The sequence below is a fragment of the Lagenorhynchus albirostris genome, chromosome 9 (genome assembly GCF_949774975.1).
Source record: "Lagenorhynchus albirostris chromosome 9, mLagAlb1.1, whole genome shotgun sequence".
In the NCBI taxonomy this organism is placed as follows: Eukaryota; Metazoa; Chordata; class Mammalia; order Artiodactyla; family Delphinidae; genus Lagenorhynchus; species Lagenorhynchus albirostris.
The window spans coordinates 504594-527675 of record NC_083103.1 but is presented as its reverse complement, the minus strand read 5'-3'; the positions used below and the strand labels follow the sequence as shown (position 1 = coordinate 527675).

The 23082-nt window shown below is 66.6% G+C and overlaps 4 protein-coding genes and 1 non-coding gene across 19 annotated transcripts; all 5 read right to left on the bottom strand.

The window, feature by feature from the left end:
• Positions 1 to 71: 71 nt before the first annotated feature.
• On the bottom strand, positions 72 to 4907 carry CD151 (CD151 molecule (Raph blood group)). 3 transcript variants are annotated; one of them, XM_060158150.1, is made up of 9 exons: positions 4755 to 4907; positions 3731 to 3799; positions 2784 to 2893; positions 2501 to 2692; positions 1995 to 2069; positions 1419 to 1523; positions 1158 to 1316; positions 915 to 1001; positions 72 to 830 (listed from the first exon to the last, which is right to left on the bottom strand). In XM_060158150.1, the coding sequence occupies exons 3-9, from the start codon at positions 2865 to 2867 to the stop codon at positions 771 to 773; spliced, it is 762 nt and encodes a 253-aa protein (XP_060014133.1). In that variant the 5' UTR covers positions 2868 to 2893; positions 3731 to 3799; positions 4755 to 4907; the 3' UTR covers positions 72 to 770. The 3 variants fall into 3 exon arrangements, with proteins under 3 accessions (XP_060014133.1, XP_060014132.1, XP_060014131.1); XM_060158149.1 differs by having other exon boundaries at positions 2784 to 2868; positions 4755 to 4906; XM_060158148.1 differs by lacking the exon at positions 4755 to 4907 and adding an exon at positions 4176 to 4192.
• An 851-nt stretch (positions 4908 to 5758) lies between these two features.
• CRACR2B (calcium release activated channel regulator 2B) lies at positions 5759 to 9390 on the bottom strand. Of its 12 annotated transcripts, XM_060158137.1 has the most exons (9): positions 8927 to 9380; positions 8737 to 8848; positions 8128 to 8311; positions 7517 to 7663; positions 7298 to 7388; positions 7066 to 7158; positions 6689 to 6855; positions 6425 to 6496; positions 5759 to 6204 (listed from the first exon to the last, which is right to left on the bottom strand). In XM_060158137.1, the coding sequence occupies exons 1-9, from the start codon at positions 9089 to 9091 to the stop codon at positions 6021 to 6023; spliced, it is 1215 nt and encodes a 404-aa protein (XP_060014120.1). In that variant the 5' UTR covers positions 9092 to 9380; the 3' UTR covers positions 5759 to 6020. The 12 variants fall into 12 exon arrangements, with proteins under 12 accessions (XP_060014120.1, XP_060014119.1, XP_060014113.1 ...); XM_060158136.1 differs by having other exon boundaries at positions 8737 to 9381; XM_060158139.1 differs by having other exon boundaries at positions 6020 to 6204; positions 6689 to 6877; positions 8737 to 9390.
• Positions 9391 to 12017: 2627 nt separating this feature from the next.
• Positions 12018 to 17026, bottom strand: PNPLA2 (patatin like phospholipase domain containing 2). Its single transcript, XM_060158143.1, has 9 exons — positions 16706 to 17026; positions 14695 to 14927; positions 14547 to 14612; positions 13981 to 14190; positions 13674 to 13734; positions 13383 to 13559; positions 13137 to 13269; positions 12809 to 12931; positions 12018 to 12714 (listed from the first exon to the last, which is right to left on the bottom strand). The coding sequence occupies exons 1-9, from the start codon at positions 16890 to 16892 to the stop codon at positions 12444 to 12446; spliced, it is 1461 nt and encodes a 486-aa protein (XP_060014126.1). The 5' UTR covers positions 16893 to 17026; the 3' UTR covers positions 12018 to 12443.
• Positions 17027 to 20273: 3247 nt separating this feature from the next.
• RPLP2 (ribosomal protein lateral stalk subunit P2) lies at positions 20274 to 22603 on the bottom strand. Of its 2 annotated transcripts, none has more exons than XM_060158129.1 (5): positions 22321 to 22603; positions 22012 to 22135; positions 21459 to 21507; positions 20491 to 20589; positions 20274 to 20383 (listed from the first exon to the last, which is right to left on the bottom strand). In XM_060158129.1, exons 2-5 carry the CDS (start codon positions 22132 to 22134, stop codon positions 20310 to 20312), a joined length of 345 nt encoding a protein of 114 aa, XP_060014112.1. In that variant the 5' UTR covers position 22135; positions 22321 to 22603; the 3' UTR covers positions 20274 to 20309. The 2 variants fall into 2 exon arrangements, with proteins under 2 accessions (XP_060014112.1, XP_060014111.1); XM_060158128.1 differs by having other exon boundaries at positions 20274 to 20386; positions 22321 to 22479.
• Positions 21294 to 21428, bottom strand: LOC132526608 (small nucleolar RNA SNORA52). Its single transcript, XR_009542602.1, has one exon. It is a non-coding gene; the product is annotated as a small nucleolar RNA SNORA52 (small nucleolar RNA).
• Positions 22604 to 23082: the final 479 nt, after the last annotated feature.

Sequence of the window (23082 nt, the reverse complement as noted above, 5' to 3'; positions counted from 1 at the left end):
GTCCACTCTGCTGGACGTGACGGCCCTGGGGACCAGGACTGTCTGTGTCACCAACATAGTAAGTTCAGCCATCCGCTCCACAGACGTTTATTGAGCACCTACCACACAGCAGGAGCAGTCCTAGGCATCGTCAGGCGGCAGTGAATAAAACCTGCAGGACGCCTGCCTCCAGGGAAGAGGTGACAGCAGTGAACTAGTGATGCGAGGCCTCTAGATGGTGGTGAGAGCAGCGGGAACACAGCGGGGGGAGCAGCAGAGGCCTGGCCCTGGGAGAACTCTTGCTTGGTTTTCCCCAGGGGCTGGACGTGGCTTGCTTAAGGAGAAGCCCGCAGTACCTGAGGGGCCTCAGGGCAGGCACACGGGGCTCCTCACCTGCTGCCGCCCGGCTCCCCGCTGGGCCAGCCCATTGCTGCCCAACTCGGCCCCTCTGACTGAACCCAGGCCTCAGGGAGCAACCCGAGGCCACGACCCCGGCCCCCACCCACACACCCAGCCCAGCAGACAGGCAGACAAGTGGGGCCGACCCCAGGCCTTGGGACTTTGGTGTGCAGCTAAAGGCACTTGAAGCTGCCTCCGGGGGTTGGGGCTCCCCAGAGGTCACGGTGATGGCACGGTGCGGGGGGTGGGGGGGCCCAGGCACGAGAACACCAGGGGGAGACCCTGGCAGGCAAAGGGCAGGGCCACGTGCTGGACCGCAGCTCCCTGGCCGTCAGTAGTCAACGCGTGGCAAGAAGCTGCAGTGCACATGGAGGGCCGGCCCGCAGGCAGGATCAGTAGTGCTCCAGCTTCAGGCTCTTGTACAGGCAGCACGTGAAGATCATGCCAAACACCTGAACATGGGGCCAGCATGAGCGGACGTGGCCGCCAGCACCTCGCGTCCCAGCACCCGCCGGCCCGCCCTGCCGTGCCCGCACCTGCACGCAGGCAATGCCGAGGCCCACGGCCCCGATGATCCTCAGGTGCTCCTGGATGAACGTCTCCAGCTTAGTGATGCAGCCGCCCTGCAGGAGCAGGCCAGGGGTGCACGCTGAAGGCAGCAAGTTGTCAGGCCCCCTCACCAGCCCCCGGCATCCCGGGGCTCCCCGGGCCCAGGCACGACAGAGCAGAGCCACTGCCCTCAGGGCCCTGGGCGTCTCAGCAAGGCCCCACCGGCCTACCTCCACCTTGTAGATGTTGGAGGCGTGGTCACGCTGCCCGCAGCCGGCCACCACGGTCTTGCAGCAGCTGTCAGGGACCACGCGGCCACCTGCCTCGCCCGAGCGGATCCACTCGCTGTCCCGCCAGTCCTGCGAGTTGTTGCTGCCGCAGCAGTGGAACTGCAGCGAGGACACAGCCCAGGCTGAGCCCTGAGCGCCCACCCCTGCGGCTGGGGCTCCCGCACGAGTCTGGGGAGGTGCCTCCCTGCGCCACCCACCCACCTCCTGCTGCAGCTTGTCCACAGCGCTGGTCACGCCCTCGTGGCCCAGCTGGTGGTACCGCTTGGTCATGGTGTCCTTCAGGTTCTCCTTGAGCTCTGCGTTCAGCTGGGGTGAGGGAGTGACAGCTTCAGCCACAAAATCTAACACTCTCCAAGGTGGGGCAGAATGCGATGGGCACAGGCGGGAGAGAGGCGCAGGGTCAGGGCTGGGGTCAGACGCATGGCTCGGATGGCCACGGGGAGGGCCGCGGGCAGGGAGGGCGCTCCAGAGCCTGCGGACACCTGCCTCCCCCGCCAGGGCCCCCAAGCAGGCAGCTTGGGTGCTGCAGGCAGGCTGCCCATCCCTGTGATCCGCCCTCCCCCTGGGACCCAGTCCCCACCTCCTGGGCCTGATGCCACGATGCTCAGCGCTGGAGGGCGTGGGGTCCTGTGTGCATGTGCGCGCCCTGCCTGTGGATGTGTGTGTCCCTGTGTGTATGTACACGTCGCCTGCGTGTGCGCATCCATCTCGCACGTGCGTGTCCCCGTGTGTGCCCGTGCACGTCCACGTCGCCCACGGCCCGTCTGTGCCCCTCACCTGCTGGTAGTAGACGTAGGCCAGGGCTCCCGCGATGATCTCCAGCAGGAAGATGACGAGGAGCAGGGTGAAGTACTGGGGGGCGGTGCAGGGGCTCCGTGAGACGGGGCGGGACACGGACACCCCCAGTCCGTGAGGACTCCCCGGGCCCAGGCACAACAGAGCACAGCCACTGCCCTCAGCTCCCAGCAGCCACACGGTGAGGGCTCCAGGCAGCAGGCGAGCGCTGGGGGGCCGCCAGGACCCCCAGTGCTCACTCCCAGGTGTCTTCCCTCTGTTGGCCCAGCTGGGAGGTGGGCACTCACAGGACTGGGCAGGTGGGAAGGGACGCCCCCCCCCCCCAGGTGAGCACAGCAGAGTCCATCTTGCGGTGTCACACTCGACCCCCGTCAGTCCCTTCTAACTCCCTCAAGGACCCAGAGCCAGCCCCCGGCAGCCTGGCAGGGAGCCCTGGCAGGTACCCGCAGCCCCACCCCCGCCCCCAGTGCCAGCCACACCCTGCTGACCAGACGCAGCAGGTCCCTCCGCTCCTTGAAGGTGGCGCAGCAGCCCAGAACTCCGGTCACCATGACGACAGCGCCCGCCACCACCAGGATGTAGGCTGTGGCCAGATAGGTGCCCGAGGCCAGCAGGCTGATGTAGTCGCTCTTGAGGGCCAGTGTCCAGATGCCCACGGCCATGACGGCCAGACCAGCCAGCTGTGGGCAGTGCACAGCGGTCACCACACCTGGCCCCAGGTCTGAGCCCCAGGCCAGGCTCCTTTCAAGGCTGGGGAAGGGGGTGCCTCACCCAGAAGCAGCAGTTGAAGGTGAAGAGCAAGTACTTGAGGCAGACGGTGCCACATGTCGTCGTCTTCTCGCCGAACTCGCCCATCCTGCGGCAGGGAGGCGGGGGAGGGCCTGACTGGGAGGATGGCCAGACACCAGTGGGGACAGAAGGAGGGGACACAGATGTCCAGACCAGCCCCAGGTTGGGGCCAAGCCAAGTGCCTGCCCGGGTGAGGGCTCTGGGAGAATGTCCACGGCAACCAGGATGCTTCCTGCGAAGGCCGCTCAGGAACCTCCACCCCACTGCAGCGAGGGCAGCTGGGGTGCCCACAGCCTAGCTGAAGGCCGGGGGGCCAGGCTTCCCTGACCAGAGCCCAGGGCACGGTGAGAGGGGGCCTGGAGGACCCCCAACCATCACAGGCTGACTCACCCCTCTGGCAGCCAGGGTAGGAAGCCCCAGCAGGCACCTCGGGGTGAGCTCATGCAGGCTCCCCACCCCGTCCCAAGCATTCCCCGGGCCCACGTCACAGGTTGGCAGGAACCCACCAGCTGCTGGGGGGGAGGAGGCGCTCCAAGACAGACCGACCTGCCCCTCGCTAGCCTAGTCCCACGGCCTTAGGAAAGCCCCTCAGGGCTCTGTGAAAGGACAGGCCTGCCTTCCTCGCAGTGGGGGCAAGTGGAGCTGGCAGACACACACCCGCCCAGACCTGGGGGGTTCTTCCTGTGCCGGTCCTCGTTGCTGGAATGGGGGCAGCCACACCGACCCCAGGGAGAAGTGGAGCTACCGGCTGTGCTCCTCCCCAGAGGCACCCCAGGGCCACCCCACCCACTCTGTTCTGGGGTGTCCGCACTGGGCGGGGAGTGGCTGTGGGACACAGATGGCAGCTGAGCGCCCGGGGCCATGTTTCCAGACAGACACAGCGCTGCCCGCCCACAGCCAAATTTATATCCACCCCGCCCAGCACTCACCTGGCTGGTGGGGGTGTCTCTCTCCTCTGTAAGGCAGGCAGACGGAAGTTCCCACCCGAGGAGCCTCCGCTAGAAGGGCAGGGACAGGTCACAGGTCTGGCTCAACCTGGATGGTCAGGATCCCGCCACCCCTCTCTCTGGCCGACCCAGGCACTGGACCCGAGCTGGCCTTCCAGAGCAGGCAGCGTCCACCCCCTGTCCGTGGCTGAGAGGGGAGCGGCCAGGCCCGGTATTTTGGTCTGGGCCAGGGCGGGGCAGGGCAGAGGACATTTCTGGACAGTCCGATCCAGGGAGGGACCGCACGCCTTCTCCAGGCCCCCGTGAGCCTTGGCACCAGACCTGTCACTGCCCCTTGCCCCACCAAGCAGCAGTAGCTGCAGCCTGGAAAGAAAAAGGCGCAGACCACTAGCACAGCCGGGGTGTGGAAGCCCCACGTGCCGCAGACCTGGGCCTGCCCTGGGGTCCCGGGGAGGCTGCTTCCAGACACAGATCCGGCCCCCACGGCCCGCCCGCGGGCGACCGGCTGAGGAGGGGCCCCTCTTTCCGGGAGTGCCTGGCGGAGATGATCCCCAAGGGAAAGGGCCAGCCAGAAATAGCTCCCGCGGCCCGGGACAGAGCCGCCCCACCCACGTCCCCCGCGGCCCAACCAGCCCTTCGGCGCCCCGCCCCGCCCCGCAAGGTGGGGGACCCCGACTCGGCTCCAGCCAGGCCGGGTGAGGAATTCGCGATGAAGTCACCGCCGCCGCCTCCCCCACGCCGGGGCGAGGCGAACGGCCCGCCCACTCGCACCGGGCGGAGGGGAGGGCGCCGTTGTCTGCACACAGTGAGCGGGGTGCTCGAGAGGAGCCCCTGGCCGGAAGGGGCCGCCAGGCCCGTCCGGAGACCCGGGAGGCGCCTCGCCCTCGCCGCCCGGCGGACCCTCTTTCCGCCCGGCCTCCGGGCGCCCGTCTCCCTCCGGAAGCGGCCTGCACGGCCGCCAGGCGCGCGGCTTCTCCCGGCCGGCCGGGCCGGGCGGTGCACTCACCGGCCACGCGTCCGAGTCGGGCCGGCGGCGGCGGTGGCGGCGCAGGCGGCGGCGGTTCGGAGCGCGGAGAATGTGCGGCCGACCGGGCGCTTGCGAGCGCGACGCGCCGGACCGCTCAGGTCCCCGCCCCGGGCCCGGAGGCCCCGCCCACGGCCGCGACGCCGGGCAGGTCAGAACAGCGCTCGGCGCGAGCGGGCGGAACACCAGCGGGGGCGGGCCCCGGGGGTCCGCCCGAGGCGGCGGGGGCTTGGCGGGCTGCGGCCCGGGGGCGCCCACAGCCCCGCCGGCCCATGCCCGCGGGAGGAGCTGCGCTGGGGGAGGGGCGGGAGGCTGCAGGAGTCGACGGAACAGATGCGACGGAACAGCTGCAGGAGTCGACGGAACAGTCTCTGGAGGTGCGGTCAGATGCAGACAGGAGCCTCTCTGGGCGCCGTTGGGAGGACGGCCTGGAGGGGAGGCCTGGGGTCAGTGTGAGAGTCCAGTTTGGAGGGCATCGCCTGGGAGTGGTGGGGGGAGGTGAAGGAGAGAGGGCAGAGGCTGCCCACCCGCTGCGCTGGGGCGCTGAGAGCGGGAGTAGAAGGGGAAGGGGAGTCCCAGGTGGGCCCTGAGGCGGCACAGTCGCTGGGAGCAGCTCTGCGTGGACGGTGGCAGCACTCATCCCCAGCTCCCTGCCCGAGGCTCGCGCTGGCAGGGCGGAGGGGCAGGGGGACAGCTCAGGCCTACCCCCGGCGCCTCCACTCAGGACTCCAGTGGGCTGAGCTAGCCCACCCAGGACTGTGTGAGGACTGGCATGGGGAGGGGGTGGCTGACTGAGGCTGGGGGTGGGCAGGGAACCTCGCCTGCTGCTTCCTGGGAGTCAGTGGCCTCAGTCCCTTGGTTCCTACAGCTTTGACGGACAGTGAGGGCTTGGGGACATGACCGGGGACACGCGTGGACGATGGAAATCTCATGCGTGTACCTCTCAAATGTTGTGGCTCCCACACACACACAGGAGACCGAAGAGGTCGAAGTCAGTGGACTTTATTTGGAAGAGGGAGTTTTTTGCTGGTTTTGATGGGATGGGGGTAGGGTGAGGACCGGCAGGGAGGCACGGTGAGACCCTGACCACCCAGCATTAGTTCCTTCACGTCTGCAAGTCAGGCAGGCCAGGCAACCTACTGGGTAGAACCCACAGCCAGGATGGGCAGCCCCCAGCCACGAGGAGTCGCCTTCAAGGGGCAGCTTCTCCGAGTAACCAAGTAACGCCCAGTGAGTCACTCGGGCTGGTCAGCGGGCACTGGGAAGGTGGCCAGAGCCACGTCTGGGGGGGCGAGCCCAGCTACTACAACAGCAGGAACAGCAGCAGGTGGGCCCCAGCAGGGGGGCCGTGGTCAGAGCCTTCCTGCGGCCACTGCCCAGCCGCTCGGCCTCACAGACGTCCCTCTCGTCTCGTAGCCTCGTGTTCAGCTCCCTGGGGAATAGGAGTCCAGGGGTTCTGAGAGGTCTCAAGAGGCAGCATTCCTAGGTGGGGAATGCAGGCACGGGCTCTGGCGCTCCCTCAGACCAGAAGAGAGGTGTCTGCCTGGAGCTGCAGCATGACGGATGGAGGGCAGACACAAGGAAGGACTTCCTCGCAGTGGGATGGGGCAGTGAGAGGGACTGTTTGGGAGCTAGGAGCTGGGCTGACGCACCTGAGCAGTTCCAGTTGCCGCAGGAGGCTGAGCTTCTCTTTCTGCATGTTCCTCGAGACCGCGACCACGTCTCTGCAGGACGGAGGTGGTGATTTGGGTGCAGGGAGGCTCCTCGGGGTGCCCCACGAACCCCTGGAGGACCCTGCCCCACGGAGACCCTGGAGGCGGGGCTGGGACGGGGTGGGATGGAAGCCCTGGGCTCCAAGCGCGACCCTTCTCGGAGTCCGCCCCTGAGGGCCCAACCCCAGCCCCGCCCCCCAGCACCGTTGGGTTTGCTCCTGACGGCCCAGCAAGTCGCTCTCCAGTCTGCGGAGCTGCTCTTGCACCCCTTCCAGTTGCGCCCGCAGCGCCTCGTTGGCCAGCCACAGCTGGGCGTTCTGCGCCTGCGCCTCCAGCTGCTCGGTGGTCCGGGCCTGCAGCTGCTGTTCCAACTGGGGTGTGGGGGGATCGAGGCTGGAGAGAACCCCCCCCACGTCCCCGGGATGCTGCGTTTGCCCCTGACTCCCAACAATTCCGGGGCTGGGAACATAGGCCCAAGGGCCTCAAGGACGCCGGGGAGTAGCATGGGGGACGGTGAGGATGAGGCCTGGGCTGGACCGCTGTGCACGCCTCCCGGCCGGGACCGCCAGGCAGCCGCTCACCTCCCGCTGCCGCAGCCCCGCGCGTTCCAGCTCCTGCTCGCGACTCTGCAGCTCCAGCTCTAGGCGGCTTCTCCGCTCCTCCCGGGGGACGTCCTAGGACGCGCGGGGACACCTGAGCCCCCTTGGCGGCGGAGCGGCAGGGGCGCGGGTGGGACCACTTCGGAGAAGGCGGGGCCGGGGAGACCCGCGCGTCCGGGGTTGGGCTGGGCGCGGGGCGGCGCTGCGGGCCCACCTGACTCCGCAGGCGCCGGCGCTGCTCGCCAAGCTGCCGCTCCATATCTTCGTACAGACATCGCACCGCCCTCTCGTGCTCGCTCTCCCGCCTTCGGGAAACCAGGAGTAAGACAGCTGCTTAGAACCTGCCAGCGGTACAGCCCTCGGCCTCGCCCCTACCACCTCGCAGAGCCCCTCCGCCTGGCCCTCAGGCCGCCCCCAGCCCCCTAGCCCTCACCGCCGCAGCGCCTGCTCCAGGACCTCCCGCTCTCGGGCCGCTTCCTCCAGGCAGGCCGACGCCTGCATCAGAACGTCCTCGAAGGAGCCCAGCAGTTCGGGTCGCTCACGCTGCAGCTGGGTCCAGAGCGTCCGAATTGCCCGCTGCCTGGGGGTGGGGGTGGAGGTGGGCGTGGGGGTGGGGGGTGGGAGGGCAGAGGCTGAAGCTGAAGCGGGGACTCCCCACCCCACCCTGCAGGGTAAGAAGCCCCCAGAGGCCCCCGTAGTCTTGCACAAGCTGGGCATCCCTCTCCTGGGTGCTTTCACTCCTGTGGGGGGCCTGTGCCTGTGCGGGGCTTGTGTGGCCAGGAGGTGTGTGTGCGTGGGGTTGTGTCCTTGTGTACACAGGGCTGTGCCTGTGCTGGGCGCAGCCCTGGCTGCTGCCTCCTGAAATGCAAATTCTGTGGGAAATCAGGCCCGGCACGCAGTAGTTGCAGCTGAGAGGGAAGGAGCGGCCCAGACCTGGTCTAGGGACCTTGCCTGGGAACAGACACGCAGGCAACGCGGACAGGCATCATGCAGGCGGACAGAGAGCAGGTGAGGGTGACGGGAGCCGGGCCAGTGCCGACTCACTCGCCCAGGACCCGGGCCACCCCCAGCTGCTCCAGCGCAGAGCAGAATCTCTCCTCGTCCTCCTCCTCCAGGGAGCCCCGGGGGCCTCGCACATCCGACCAGCCCGCCTCGAAGGTTTCCTCTGGAGCCCGAGGAGCCTGGGAGGGCAGAGCACCCGGGGCAGGCTCCACCCCCACCAACTTCCCTGTGGGCATGGGAGGGAGAGATCACCGGGCTTTGGGTCACCACCTCCAGCCCAGCCCACCCCCGCCCCCCGCATATCCTGCCCTTTCTCTGAGCCCAGTTTCCTGTTTTTCTTCCTTATTCTGGTCCGATTCTTGTCCTGGGAATGGGAGGTGACAGCTGGGCTCGGGCCAAAATGAGGCATGCCTGGCTCCCAGGCCCACCTGGGTTTGGGTCAGGGAGCAGGTCATCTCCGCATAAGCCACAGCATCTGGGGGGCTTCCCGTGGTGCCTGCGTGTACAGACACCAGCCTGTGCTCCGGGGGGAGGCCAGGGAGAAGCACGGCCTGCCACCCTTGTGGGCTGTGGGCCCCACAGAGCCCCGTAGGTGCCAGCGAGGGTGTCTGAGCAGCGGGGCAGGGGGTGGGGCTCGGGGGCCGGGCTCACCCAGGCCAAGGCAGAACTCCCGAGCGGTGAGGAAGCCGGTGTGCGCCTGGTCCAGACTTTCGAACACAGCCTCCAGCTGTTCGGGCGTGAGGGGCAGGTCGCTCTGCAGGCCCTGGCCGGGCGAGGATGGCAAGGCTGAGTAGCCAAGGTCAGCCCTGGGGTGGGAGGCCTCTTGGAGCTGGGGGCTCACCTGCAGGTCGTGCCGGGTGATGAAGCCCTTGGCCTCCTTGTCGCACAGCAGAAACAGCTCCTGGGCCTGCTCCAGTGTCGCTGCCAGTGGCCCTGGGGCGTGCCCCTTGTCCCACCCCTCCTCCTCCTGGTTCTCCCCAGCCCCAGGCTTCCCGGGGCTGGCCATGGCGGGGGTCTCAGCCTTGGGCACTGTGAAGCCAAGGAGAAGTCAGGGCCTGAGCAGAGCTGAGAAATGAGGGGAGAGGAGAAGTGTAGGCAGAGAGGGTGACGGGCAAAGGTGGCTGAGGGCTAAGGTGGAGCGGTGGGGATGGGAAGGTGGAGGCCCAGAGAGGAGGGGCAGCTGGGGGAGGTGTGGCCCAATTGCAGGTGGTGGGGCTGGCGCAAGGTGGCATGGGTGGAGCCTGCAGGCTCAGGGCCACCCAGGGAGCCAGCCGGTGCACGAGAGGATGTGCTGGGGGGCGGGGGCAGGGGTGGGGGGGCAGCTATGGATCTTGTGATGGAAAATGAGGAGGTGGGGGCTTGGGTGAGAGAATGGTCAGCCGCAGAGAAGCTGAACAGGTCCTGGAGTCGGGGCCTGGAGACTGGGCGGGCCGGGCTGGGCCAGTGGGAGTGTCAGCCTATCCCGGCTGATAGAGTCCTTAGCCTCTGAGTCTGGGCCTCTGGGCCTTGCTTCCAGCCAGCTGGCAGGCGGGGGAGCTCCTCCCTCCCTGCCTGCAGCCCCGCCCACCGGCCCCCGGCCCCAAGGGGTGCAGGTGCAGGGTCCAGCCTGGGCCACGATGCCTTCTGTGGCCCTTGTCGGGAGCAAGCTCAGAGTCTAGCTTAACAGGCTCTCCTGCTGGCACTATGCTCTCCGCCAGACTGGCCTCCCTCCCCATGGGGGCGCCCTGCCCCCGAATCAGACCATCTGTCATTCCCACGACACCTGGACCCCAGAGTTCCCAAAGCTAACCCCCAGCGTGGCGACAGCCCCCGGCCTGGGACCCTCTGGTCCTCGCCCCCCAGTCCAGGACTGTGATTCTCTCTCCCCACCCATTCCTGGGGGATGCGGGAGGCGACCTCCAAGAGGGCAGGGCTGAGAAAGGCGGAGAGGAGGGGACACAGGGGCGGAGACGTCTCCGCCTCACGCCGTCGCCTTCCCCGGGTGGGCTCCACGGGACCGGGGGACCATCCCAGCCGGAAGCTGCGCTGTGGCCGGGCCGCGGAGCGGGGGGGGGAAGGGCTGCCTGAGCCCCCGCACCCTGGGACCTAGCCCACTCTGCCCCTGCAGTGCGTGTCCCAAGGGGCCCCGGAGCCCCTGACCACGACACGCGGGGATTGGCGCGCCTGGCGGTGACGGGGGTTGCGGGGCCAATGCGGGCGGGGGGACGGGCCGGGCGGCTACCTGCGAGCTTTGCCACCGCACCTGCTGCACACCAGGCTGTTCTCCTGCGGGCACCGGGACCCCGGCAGCGATGGCCCTGGCGGAGCCGCCGCCGCGTCCCCACCGTGTCCCCGCCTCTCGGCATTGCCCCGGTGGCCCAGCGCTCGCCTCATAGCCCGCCCCGCCCCCGCATACGGCCCGACCCCCGCGTGTCTGTCCTGGCAGAGTCCGAGCGCAGAGTGGGGGGATGACCCTGGGGACCCTTCCTGCACAGGGCCAAAGTTGGGGGGCAGTCCTCAGGATCCCGATTTAAGGCGCCAAAGTGTGTGCACGAAGAAGGCAGGAAATAGACCAAAATATTCTCAACGCTTTTCTCTAGAAGTGGGGTGACTTTCCTTTCTTCCCTATACTTCTTCAATTTTCTTTTTCCATTTTTAAACAATAAACGCGTACTATACAAGAAAATGGTACTTAAATCAGCGGCATAGATGCCTGTGCGTGTGAGGGTGAGTGGCTGGGGGTGGGGGAGCAGAGGGAGGTCCTCGTCTCAGCAGGCGCCCCAAGCACTCCTTTGGGGGCATAGCCCTGACTCAGGTTCCTGTTGGGGTAGGGCTGCCAGAAGGTTCCGGGTGGGGCCTGTGTGTGACCTTCCTGAGGTGGGGGGGAGAAAAATCCCATCATCTTCCCGGGGTCCTCCTCCCCGGCCCCAGCCTGGCACCCACCTGGGGGGGCTGGCCTGGCAGAGCTGTCCGGGCAGCGCTGGGGTGCTGGAGGCCTCTGCCTCTTCAGGGGCCTGGGATCCTGCTCAACTAGAACAGGTTGGGCCTATAGGACAGGACCTTGAGACCAAGGTGGGGGTGGCCCCTGGCACAGGTGCACGGGGACTTGCTGAGCCGGCTCTCCCAGTCCTGCAGTCGCACTACCGACCGTTATTGTTGGCTGGGGGCTACTGCCACTGCCCCGTGCCTCGAGGAGAAAGGGCAGGAGGGCAGGTGCCGGCTGAACCCGGCAGGACTAAGCGCTCTGGACCTCCAGCCAAGTGCCCAGCTCTGCTCAGGCGCCCGTTACCCCATGGGCCCTTGCGATCACCAAGGAGGGCTGGTTACATCCCCTCAGCCTGCCCAGGCAGGGCAGAGAAGGCCTTCGGGAAACCTCATCCCCCCCAGAACAGGATCCAGCCCCCTTTGGCGCACACCTCGCCCCGCCCAACGTTCCAGATCCCTCCTGTATACCTGCAGGAGACTGGGGACACAGTGGGGGGGGAGGGGGACAGGGGAACGAGGTGTGTGCACCTCGCAGTGAGGCTCATGGGTGACAAGGGCAAGACCCGCACCACCCACAGAGCCTTGGGCCAAACACCCCCAGTGGAGCAGGCCCCCAGAGCTCAGCTTGGGAAATCAGCGCCACGCCCCCAGGGCACCATGGAGCAGAGGTGCAGACACCACCTCGGTAAGAAACTGAACAGTTCTGTTTTTATCTTGCAAGGATCTTGGTCCCCGATACTTCCACTGGCCCTTAGAAAGCTGTGCCCAAGGGTCCCAGGCAGAGGAGCAGGCTGAAGCCTAGGAAGCCCGCAGTGCTTTGAGGGGGGAGCCCCAGGCCCGGCTGGCAGGGCCGGAGTGCCAGGCTCCAGGAGAGCGGGAGCCCAGGAAGTACTGGCCTGAGGCTGGACGCTGTGGGGGTCAGCTGGGGGCGGCGGGGGTGGGGAGGCGTCACCAACGAGTGAAGGAGGTAAGGCTGAGCGGCGGCATTTATTACATCTGCTTTGGCAAAAATAAATAATTCACACACATGCTTCGGCCAAATGAGAAAAATGTAGAGGGAGGAACAGGCGCAAAGTTCTCAGCAGTAATACTGCACTCGCGGGTGTGGGTGCTGGGCAGGGGCCGCAGGTGCAGGAGCCCCCAGCCCCAGGGCGGGGCCTGCAAGGGGAGGTTAAGGCACAGACAGGGGGCCCTCTGCGAGGGGAGGGCTACTCCACTCCCCTCCCTCCTCAGTGCAGCGAGTTAGTGGTTGGTTGACAGCAAAGCCCCCTCGGGCAGCGTGAGGGACCCCCATCTCCTCTCTCCGCTGGCCCCGGGGCCCCGCCTCACGGGGCAGGGAAGCTGGGGGCCCGGCCCTCGGCACCGGGGGCGGGGAAGGCCGGAGCGGGCGGCTCTCAGCAAGGGGGCGAGCCGGGCGGGTGCTGCGGGGGCACGAGGGCCGCGCCGGCAGGGGTGCGCATGCGCAGGGCGTCCTGCGGGAAGGCCACGTTGGTGCAGAAGAGGCCCAGCAGCAGCTGCCGCTGGCACTCCTCCCACTTCGCCAGCGCGTCCCCCAGCGACAGGCTGTTGCGCATCCAGCTGGGCAGCGCCTCGCTGTAGACGGCGCAGGACAGCGGCACGGAGGGCAGCGACCGGGTGCGGCGCAGCTCCGCCTGCTCCGACAGCCTGCGGGCAGGGAAAGGACCGAGGGAGGGAGGGAGGGCTTTCGTGGGGGCCCCTGAAGCTGCAGGCGGGGTGGACAGGGCAGCAAGGAGCTCACCTGGAGGGCAGGTGGCTGCCCAGCTTCCTCTTGGCGCGCATCACCAGGTACTGGCAGATGCTGCCCGTCTGCTCCTTCATCCAGCGGATGTCCTCGGGAACGTCGGGCAACCACTCCAGCAAGCTGGGGCGGGGCACAAGGCATGGCCTCAGGGGCTGCGGCCCAAACCTCACACCCGCCCCAGCCCACCTCCGTCTGTGCCTGGCTTCTGTGCCCGACGTGGCATCTCTGCAGCCCCTTAAACCGGCCGCCTTTTTCTTCCCTCGAGTGCCCACCACCCGGGGATGACCCAGAGTTCGTCCCTGCACCCCTTCCCCCTGCCCCGCACCGGATGGTAAAGGACACGGCGCTCTCCAGCGGCAGAGTGTAGGGCACCATCATGGCCGTGGCCAGACGCACGGGCAGCATGTTGGAGAGCGTGGTCAGCAGGTCCGTGGGTTCCATGCAGGCGTCCAGCAGGGCTGTGGGTGCAGGAGGGAGGTTGGTGCGAGGTCGGCAGGGGAGGGAGGTGGAGCCCAGGACCCCTCTGCCCCCCATCCCCCCAGGTCCCCCCGCTCCCGCCAACCCCACATGCCCTCGTTGAGCCTCGAGGGCAGGTGCTCGAGGATGTGATCCTCCCCAGGTGGCTGCAAGTGGTCCTTCACTCCGGTCCTCTCCGTGGCCACCTCGGCCTCCTGTGCGTCCTCATCCTCGGGGGCAGGAGGGCGGGCGGGAGGCAGCGCCAGCAAGGGGTCGGGCCGGTTCAGGAGGCCTGGGGTGGGGCGGGGGGGGGGACCCGATAGGCGATCAGCACGGCTGAGGCTGGCTGGCCCACAGAGGACGGCCACGCAGAGCCCACCCGGCTGCCCAGGCAGCCCCCACGCACCGTTCCGCCGCAGGAAGCGCAGGCCATCCCTGTAGCCCTGCTTGCACATCTCTCGAAGCACCTGAGGCAGGGGGATGCATAAACTGGGGCAGGGGAGCCAGACGTGCCTGATAGAGTCCCCAGTGTCCCTGAACCACCACCCCACCCTGCCCCACTGCAAGCTAACTTGGATTCAGGACCAGGTCCAGGGTGGACAGAGGCTGGACGGGTTGCCCCAGTGGAGAGGCTGTGCGGGCTGTAGCCGGGAGAGGCCCCCGGGGAGCCGCCCCCGGCGCCCCCGGTGCCCGGCGGGGAGGTCTGGCCTCACCAGGGGCTCGGGCGGGAACAGGGCCTTGGAGAGACGGTAGAGGTTGCGCAGGTTGAACTGGATGCTGGTGTTGGTGACGCGCAGCTCGTGGATGTTGGTGGAGCTGTCCTGTGGGCAGATGTCACTCTCGCCCGAGAACGGTGACACTGTGATGGTGTTCTTGAGCTCGTAGAGTGGCAGGTTGTCTGAGATGCCGCCATCCACGTAGCGCTGTGGCAGGGACACGGGGTCACACGGGGACAGGCCTGCAGGGTGAGCTGGGCTGCCCCCCAGCCACCTCAGGCCCCCCCCAGTGGCTATTTCATTTGGGCGTTTCACCCACTGGGCACTGGCCACTGAGCAGATGGCCAGACAGTGGGGGGTGGGGAACAGCCACGGGAAAGGTGCATCTGCGCAGGGCTGGCCTGGCTCTTGAGTAACTCTGGGGGAAGTGAGGCAACAGGCAGAGGCAGGAGTGAGGGGCCGGCGGGGGGAGGCACAGATGGCTTCCTCCCCGCCTCCCTGTCCCACAGCCCGCAGAGGAGCAGACTCTTGTCACCCAGGGAAGGTGCCCAGGAGATACTCACTACCCCCTGGAGGGAAGGAGGAATGAGGCCACAGTACACAGGGATGAAAGTGCTGCAGACGTTGGCCTGTGGGGCAGGGACAGAGGGAGACAGTGAGCAGGGGCCTTGGGGTCCCTACTGAACCCCCAGTGTGGCCCCCAGGGCCCACCTGGATGAGCTCCTCCTTGGAGTTGAACTGGGTTATAATGACGTTCTCGCCATCGGAGACGCGGGTCAGGGAGATGCCCAGGCGGCCGCTGGCGCGCTCGTGGCCGTCAGCAGGCAGGGTCTTTAGCAGGCAGCCCCGAATGATCTTCACCAGGTTGAAGGAAGGGTGCAGTGGGCCCAAGAAGCGCTTCCGGGCCTCCTTCGACACCTCAATGATGTTGGCGCCAGCCTCCCCTGGAGCAGCAGGGGCAAGGGTCAGGGGCCAGCACTCCTGGGTTTCGCACACTCCCCAGGGCTCCACACCCAGGGTCCACGGCACAGACTCTCGGCACCCCTTTCTACCCTAGAGGGTCTCAGCGTCCACCGTGGAGCCTGGCCCACAGCTGGGGCTTCTGCCACCTGCTCCTGGGGAGAGAGGGGCTGCCGGGAGGGCAGACAGCTGGGGCCACGACTTACCCTCTGCCCGACTGCCCGACTGCCCGCCCTGATCTGTGATTCACTGGGCCTGGCATGACACGGCGCCCAGCCCCCACCCCGGGGAAGGGTAGAAGGCAGAGGCTCAGCTCTGACCAGGCTCAGCCTTCACCGCTTGGCCGGATCCAGATGCACCGACCCCAGCGCAGCCCAGGGGCCCCACAGGCCCAGGGGCCTGAGATTGGACGTAGCGGGGCCGCATCACTCCTGGGGAAGCACACTCGCATCCCACTGCAGCCAAGAGCAAGCAACCCCCCGACACTCCTCCTGGGGGCCCATGGGCACTGGCCTGGGACAAAGCCAGGGTGGGAGCAGGCCCAGGGCTAGTCAGGGAGCAGCAAGGCCTTGGGGAGGAGCTGAGGACCATCCCCCAGGTCAGGAGGGGGGCAGCGTGGAGCCAACACCCGCCAAGTTGTGGGGACTCCAGCTGCCCAAGACCACTCCCACCCGTGAGAAAGAGGATTCTTGGGAGTGGGGAGGGGGAGGCGCCATGGGACCATGTTCTCAACGAGGTACCACGGACCTGAGACCAGCACAGCGGTCTGGGAAGCACTGGCCTGAAAGCCTCCGTGAGGAGGAGGGGCAGGGCCACAGAATTCCCAGGTCCCAAGAATGCAGAGCTGTGCTCCCTCCACCCCACCCTCCTCAGGGGAAAGGCCACCGGCAGGGTGCAGAGGAGAACACTGGACAGGCTCCTGATGGGCAGGGCATTCCAGAAGCTCATGACCCCTCTGTTACTTTGGCTGCCCTAGTCGGCTGGGGGCCGGGCAGCACTCCCAGGACTCCTGGAGGACTCCGTGTGCTGTAAACATCACTCGCGCTGGCCGCCGGAAGCGTGTGGGTGGAGGAAGCCGACTCCGGGGCTGCAGAGTCCTAAAGCACCTCTCACCCCACGGGGTGGGCAAAAACGTCTGGCCGCAGTCCACAGAGGGCCCGAGGCCCACAGTGGGCCGTGCGCCAGGAAGGCGAGGGCGGCAGAGAGCTTGCGCTGGACGGGCCCACGCCTGACCTGCCGGCTCCTCCTCTAGGCGCCCTCGGGAGGCACCAGGCCACAGTGCCCGGACGCGCTCCTCAGAGGCCAACCCTTTCCCAGCCCCGGGGCCATGGCAGTCCGGAATGCCGTAGCCCCAGGAGACAGTGACCGCTGCCACCCGGCCGGATGCCCGGGGCAGGAGGACGGCCTAGGCCTCTCCCCCGACTCTCGCGGTCCCGCCCACGAACTACTTTCTCTTTCCAACGAAAGAGCTCGTGCTGCACCTGCCCGCCCCCCAACCTTTGCGCCCGAGGGGCGGGTCCTAGGCGGCAGCCTCCGCTCAGAGGCGCACAGGGCCCTACCCCAATCCCCGGGCACCCTCGGAGGAAAACAAGGCAGGCCCCGCCCCTCGTCGGCGTCCGGCATTGGAGCCTCGGTCGGGGTCCCGGGCAGAGACCCCAAGGCCCCCACGGTCCCCGCGGCCCGGCCCGCTGCTCTGTGCGGACGGAGCGGGGCGCTCCGCGCTCACGAAGACCACACGCCAGCCCCCGCCGGCCCCGCTCACCCAGGCAGGCCCCGGTGACCAGCGCCGTGGCCGTGAGCGCCCCGGCCGAGGCGCCGTAGATGTGCGTGGCGTTGGCCACCAGGAAGGACGCGTGCTCGCGGAGGCAGGAGGCCACGCCGATGTGGTAGACACCGAGGAAGCCGCAGCCTGCGAACGAGATGTTCCACGTCGTCTCCCTGGGGAACATCGCGGCGGCCCGCCGGGCTTCCGGGCTCCGCGGGCGGCCGGCCTCGCTGTGCGCCGCGCGCTCGCCGCTCGCTCTGGAGCCGGGGCCAGAGCCGGCAGGCCGGCCCCGCAGTCCCTGTGGCTCGCGGTCTCAGCCGGCGGAGTTGGAGAAGCTGCCGGGGGAGGAGGCGGAGGCGGCGATTTTAGCGGCGGGCGGGGCGGAGCCGGCACGCGCGGCCCAATTGGGGCGCGCGGGGAACGGCCGCGCCCTCGGGGCGGGCCCTGGAGCCCCGTCCCTGGCCCCGAGGGCCCACCCAGGTCGAAGCCCGGCCCCGAGGCCACGCCCCTCTCCGGAAGCCCGTCTCGACCCAGAGACCCCGCCCGGAGCCCCGGCCCAGGCTCTGAGACCCCGTCCCCGCCCCCCACCACCACCACCTCGCCGCCCGCTGTCCAGGCCACTGGGCCCTGAGACGCGACACCTGCGGCCCCGCCAAAGACACTGGCCAGGCCCGGACGAGAGTCCAAAACCTTGGCCTACCGCTGCCTCCCCACCTCCCCACCACGCCATCGTCGACGGCGGGAGGGGACACCAAGTGGCCCAGAGGTGTGGGGATGGTCGAGCTCAGGTCCAGGACGACCGCAGTCTGAGCTGGATACCCACGAGGGGAGGGCCCTGCTGTCTGGGCAGCATCCGCCCCCTCCCTCGGGGGTCGGCCTACAACACCAACCCGGGACACTGCGGAGCTCGCCGAGGGTCAGGGACCTGAAGGACCCACCGACTCATCCACAGACTTACTTACCCATGAACATACAGGGCGCACGCGAATCACACACAGACCTCTAGAGATAACACCGGCGTGGTAGACCACACCGGACATCCCGACCCAGCCCTGCCCGCCACGCGCCCAGCTCCACCTTGGCACTAACCTGGGTTCGACCTGCGTCCTGCCCCAGCTCCTCAGGCTGTGGGGTCTACGTGGGTATGACTCAAGCCCTGTCCCGCCTAATTGCCCCAACAGGTGGAACATTCCTGGTGATGTCACCTCCTGCCCGCTTCCGCATTTTTCTCCTGGACTGTAGGGCAGGCCTAAACTGGCTTGGATCCAGGGGCCAGCCCTGCACCTCACCCCACCTCCCAAACGAGGGGCTTGTCTGTGCTGGGCAGTGGGCAGCCAGTGTGCATCTGTCTCCCCAGGAACACTAGCTCCTCTGGCTGGAGCTTGGCTCAGGACCCAGCTTGGGGCTGCACAACCCCCAGCCCCGAGGCCCAGGTGAAGCCAGAGCAGGGCCTCCCCAGCACAGGGCCTTCTGGCGTCATGCCCCCCAGTCCTCAGCCTCTGTGCTCCAAGCCACCCATGCTTAGCACCATGTGCGCCTGGCATGGGGGCCAGCACGGGTGCCCGTGAGCAGTGAGCAAAGTCAACACAGACCCTGCCCCACTTGGGGGAGGGAGTGGGAGTGATGGTTTCTATTAAGTTCAGATAAGGACTGAGAAGGGCGAAGAGGCGTGTGGACACTATTAACATGGGAAAGCAAAGGGCCACCCACCTACAGGACGTTCAAAGGCCCTGGGTGGGGGAATTAGGAGAGGGGAGCCCAGGTCTGGGTGCTGTGGGTGCTGGGAATGGGGAAGGCAGGGGGATGAGGGAATTTGACTTAGAACCCCAAATGCTTGGGTGGGATGGAGGCGCAGGGCAGAGGATGTGGCCCCATGAGGGTGACTGAGCCCTTGGGGATGCTGCTGGATGCAGCAGGGGACAAGGGGTGTGACACAGTGGGGATGGAACAGACCCCCAGGGCCAGCCTGCAAAGTTCAGGGGTTCACCAGGGTGCCAAGGAGGACCGGGACGGTGCTGAGCCAGGAACCTAAGCAGGCCATCCCTGCAACCTGCTCCGAGGGGAGGCCAGAGCCCATGCCCTCCCCGTTTCCAAGGGGCTGTGGGGCTTGGAGGGTGGCACTACCCCCATGCCGGGAGACCTCTGCTCCCATTTCCACACCCTAGCTGACTTGTTTTGGGTACATATCCCTCCCTCCCACCAGGCCCCAGGAGCTCTGCAGCCAGGAACTGGGTGGCTCTTCCTAGAATCCTGGCTGGGGGTGGGAGTGGACCTGCCCCCCTCCCCGTCTGCACAGAGGAGAAGCCCTGGTATCTGCTGACTGCCAGGGAGGTGTCATGCCCCCACTCCCACGGTGTCCTCTGGCCCACATAGGGAGGGCCCTTCTCCTCAGCCTCCAAGGCTGGGATTGCGAGCTCTGCCCCTGGACCCTGCGTCACTCCTCTGGTGGGCCGTCTCTACCCTAACCTTGGACCACGGCCCCTTGCCACCTGTGTCTCTGGGTATCCACAGCCCCACCTCTCATCCCACTCATACTTTCCCCTTGCAGCCCACACTGCTAGGACTCCTCATTCCCCCTTAGCCCCATGTCCCACACCCCCTCCCCCGAGGCCCTCTTCTAATCCCCACTCCTCTGGGTAGCAAAAAGGCCCTCAGCTCTCTCCCTCCACCCATGAACACCCCTGCCCTGGGGCCTCTTCCTGAGGGAGGGCCCCCCACGCACCCAGCCCTGCTGTCTCGTGCCACACTCATTACTCTCCTCCAGAACTACAAGCCCATAGAAGCAAGTCCTTCACACCGGCCTACCATGGGGTGGGCACATGGCAGGTGCCCACCACACCACAGCCTTCAGAAAGCAAAGCTGAGAATCTACTGGGTGGCCTGGCACTGGTGGGCGGCTGCCAATAGCTGCACTGCAGGGCCAGGATGGTGCTTGGGTGGGCAGTGGGAGGGCCTCTCCTCTATGCCCCACATTCTAGGCCAGAGCCTGGCAGAAAGAGCACGGGCAGGCCCGACAAGCAAGCACGCAGCCCAACACTGCTGCCCACACCACTTCTGAATCTACCCAGCCAAGGTACTGGCCCACCAGACAGCTAGGGACACAGGCTCAGAGGAGGTAAGTCCAAGCTGCTCAGGGGAGAGGTGGAGCCGGGGCACTGACCTCCACACTGCCATCTGGGGACCACACACCCACCAGCACATCTCCTGTGTGTAACTGAGGCTCTCCCAGCCTTGCGGGAGCTGCTGACCTCAACTGGCCTGACCCACTTCGCAGAGCAGAGACCACCCACCCCTGCTTTTCAAGTGTTCGTGGGTGTCCCCCTGAAGGCCTCATTTCCTAGGAAGGCCCTGGCAGTCCACAGGAGCCAGGACCATGCCCAAGAAGGGGACTCAAGGCTTGGCCACACTCAAGACCAATAGAAAGTAGCCCCCGTCCAGGCACTCCGCTCCTGGCTCTTCAGGCAACCGGCTCTGCCTCATCGCGCAAGGGCCCTGGTTCGTCCCGGGATGAGACTAAGATGCGGACACCACACTCTGATGAAGGGCTCACAGGCAACTCAAGAAATACGTCAACAGGTTTTTATTTGCACGGGTGTGGGCTCTAGTCAAACAAGCCGAACCCCATGTCGTCATCTGACTCTTCTGACTCCTCCTTTTTCTCCTCCTTCTTCTCCTCTGCTGCGGGGAGAAAGAGCGTGGTGAGAAATGCCCACGGTGCAGGCCACACTCCCAGCAAAGACCCCAGTGTGTCTGCAGAGACAGCTGCCTGAGCCTCCACTTACCTGCGGCTGGGGCAGAACCCACAGCAGGAGCTGCAGCTCCTGGGGCAGCAGAGACGGCCACAGCCCCGCCAGCTGGGACGCTGGCCAGCTTGCCAATACCTACAGCAATCAGAAGGGAGAGGTGAGGCCACAGCAGGAGCCCGGCCTCAACGTTACTCAAGAGTAACGAGGGCTTCCCTGGTGGCGCAGTGGCTGAGAGTCCGCCTGCCAATGCCGGGGACGCGGGTTCGTGCCCTGGTCCGGGAAGATCCCACATGCCGCGGAGCGGCTGGGTCCGTGAGCCATGGCCGCTGAGCCTGCGCGTCCGGAGCCTGTGCTCCGCAACGGGAGAGGCCACAACAGTGAGAGACCCGCGTACCGCAAAAAAAAAAAAAAAAAAAAAAGTAACCAGACACTTAGCCCAATGTATTAGGATCCACGTCATAGGTTCCTGTTCTCCAACACAGGAGTCTGTTGCCACTGCCAGAAATTGGCTTCTAGGAGTCCCTCCAGCAGGGCTACAAGACCACAGCGCCCTACCCTGGAAGTAAGCTAGACAAACATGTTTACAATCAAGCAGGTAAAGTCCGCTGCCCCAGTGTCCAGCAGCGAGCTCACAGACCAGACTGTCTGCTGAACTGGCTTTGCCCCGTCACGGACCCAAGGACAGAAACAGCTCCCCAAGAGCTCAACTTCCAGACAAATCCCACATACTCCAGTCTGATACCACAGGGCAGGGGCCTGTGATCAGCCCTAGCACCCCAAGAAGGGGTGGAGAGACTTGTTTACAAAAGCCCAGTGAGAGCACGGGCGCCCTGTCCCGGAGCTGTCTAGAAGCGCCCACGGCTTGAGCCCACTGAAACCCCGCTCACTCCTCTGGGTAAGGCTTCTAGGGTGCTCTGGTCCACAAGCGAAACCTGGCAGGTCACAGGCTGACCGGCAGGAATTAGAATGGACCGTGAAAACGAAAGTCCAGGACAGAACCTCACCCTGGGCAATGACGTCCTCGATGTTCTTTCCGTTCAGCTCACTGATGACCTAAAAGAGAGGAGTGGCCTAGTTTACGAGAGGCCTACCATCACACCCCTGGACCCAGCACAGCCGTCACGACCGACGCAGGACAGGTGAACTGAGATGCCCTGCATGTAAAAACTAACACCAAAACTTACCGCTGAGAAAGGATGCAAAATATCTCACTTTACACTCAACACGTGTCAAAGTAACTTTCACCAAGTTGGGTAAAAAAAACAAGATCAAGATAAACATCACCGCTTTCATTAAAAAAAAAAAATTACTAAGAAACCTTCAATTACACGTGACTTGTGTTTCTACTGAGCCACGCTGAGGTTTGGCTTCACCCCCACTTTTTCTTCTTTGGGGCTGTACCAGTACATCAAGGCAACCCCAAAACCACATGGGCTGGCAGAAATCAGCAGGAACCTACACTTTCCCAAAGGGAAACGCCGGGTCGGGTAAGGGAGGGGTCCCCCTGTACGGAGTACAGAGCAGACCGGGGGCTTCGGGCCCCAGCGAGGCGGCTACCTTGTTGAGCCGGTCGTCGTCTGCCTCGATGCCCACGCTGTCCAGGATCTTCTTGATGTCCTTGGCGTTGGGGGAGGAATTGCCCCCGAGAGCGGCCAGCAGGTAGGAGGCAACGTAGCGCATCCTGCGGCGCGAGGAGAGGGCGGCGGCGTTACGGGGAGGCCTCCCGCCCCCACCCCGGCCCGTGCGCGGCCGCGCGTGGCTCGGTCCGGGGACCCCGCAGAGGCTCAGCTCGCGCCCTGCCCCGCCCGCCCTCCCTCCGCGGCACTCCCGGCCCGGCCCGCGCCCCGGCCTGCCCGCCCCACTAACTTGGCGGCGGCGGAGAAGCCTCGCGCGTGCGACTTCGGCGGCGTTAGGCACGGAAAGGAAGGCGCCGGTGCGGGGGGCGGGGATAATTCGCTACCCAGAAGCCTCCGGAACCTGCGCGCAGCGCCCCTTGAGGGCGCCTCCTAGTGATGTCAGACGGTGCGTAGCCCAGGAGGACGCAGGTGACGCCATTATCCCGTCTTGTCCCGCAGCCACCACCGCAAAGGCGAAAGGCAGTTCCGGGCCGCCTTCTTGTATACAGTGGGGTGAGTGGCCCTCGAGATCCCTGGGGGAAGCGGGGCAGAGCAAGACGCGAGTCCGAAGTGCAGCTTTTTTCCCTTTAGGGCTCCCAGGATGCCACGCGGCGCCTACAGCTCCCACCATGCAGCGCAGCCTTCACGCCCAGGACGCATCTCTGCGGGAGAGGCTGACGCGGCCGGCAAACTACGAGTCCCATGGTGCATGGCTACCGGAAGCGCGGTTACGCTGCTGCCTGCGCGGGCCACACGTGGCCCGGGCGCTATTGCACTGGTCCAGCCCGCTGCCCTTCCGGGTGTCAGGTGGTTCCCAGACGCGGGAACAGGAGTTCGCTGTCCGGCCCGCCCAGTGGGGTGGGCGAGCTGCTCCGCGCGCTCACACCGCCGAACCGAGCCGCTGCTTCCCCCCAGCGCCTTGGTGGGAGCTCCGGCCGAAGCTGGGAGGCCCTGTCACCGCCGCCCCGAGGAGCGGAGCCAGGAGTGCCGAAGCCCGCGTGACTCCCCCCCC

Bases quoted from the DNA above. Each gene is read 5' to 3' on its own strand.
- CD151 (XM_060158150.1), bottom strand. From the start codon at position 2,867: ATGGGCGAGTTCGGCGAGAAGACGACGACATGTGGCACCGTCTGCCTC. The intron at 2,070-2,500 runs GTCAGCAGGGTG...ACCGCCCCCCAG, and splicing joins GGAGGGACCTGCTGCGTCTG to TACTTCACCCTGCTCCTCGT. The intron at 831-914 runs GTGCGGGCACGG...CCCCATGTTCAG, and splicing joins TCGGCATTGCCTGCGTGCAG to GTGTTTGGCATGATCTTCAC.
- CRACR2B (XM_060158130.1), bottom strand. From the start codon at position 9,091: ATGGCCAGCCCCGGGAAGCCTGGGGCTGGGGAGAACCAGGAGGAGGAG. The intron at 7,664-8,127 runs GTGAGTCGGCAC...CCCCACCCCCAG, and splicing joins GTGGCCCGGGTCCTGGGCGA to GCAGCGGGCAATTCGGACGC. The intron at 7,159-7,297 runs GTGGGCCCGCAG...CGCGCGTCCTAG, and splicing joins GCCGGCGCCTGCGGAGTCAG to GACGTCCCCCGGGAGGAGCG.
- PNPLA2 (XM_060158143.1), bottom strand. From the start codon at position 16,892: ATGTTCCCCAGGGAGACGACGTGGAACATCTCGTTCGCAGGCTGCGGC. The intron at 12,932-13,136 runs GTGCGGGGCAGG...GCCCCGCCCCAG, and splicing joins GCCGTGTCCTTTACCATCCG to CTTGCTGGAGTGGTTGCCCG. The intron at 12,715-12,808 runs GTGAGCTCCTTG...CCCTGCCCGCAG, and splicing joins GGCAGCCACCTGCCCTCCAG to GCTGTCGGAGCAGGCGGAGC.
- RPLP2 (XM_060158128.1), bottom strand. From the start codon at position 22,134: ATGCGCTACGTTGCCTCCTACCTGCTGGCCGCTCTCGGGGGCAATTCC. The intron at 20,590-21,458 runs GTGAGGTTCTGT...TGATTGCTGTAG, and splicing joins CGAGGACGTCATTGCCCAGG to GTATTGGCAAGCTGGCCAGC. The intron at 20,387-20,490 runs GTAAGTGGAGGC...TTCTCCCCGCAG, and splicing joins GGGTTCTGCCCCAGCCGCAG to CAGAGGAGAAGAAGGAGGAG.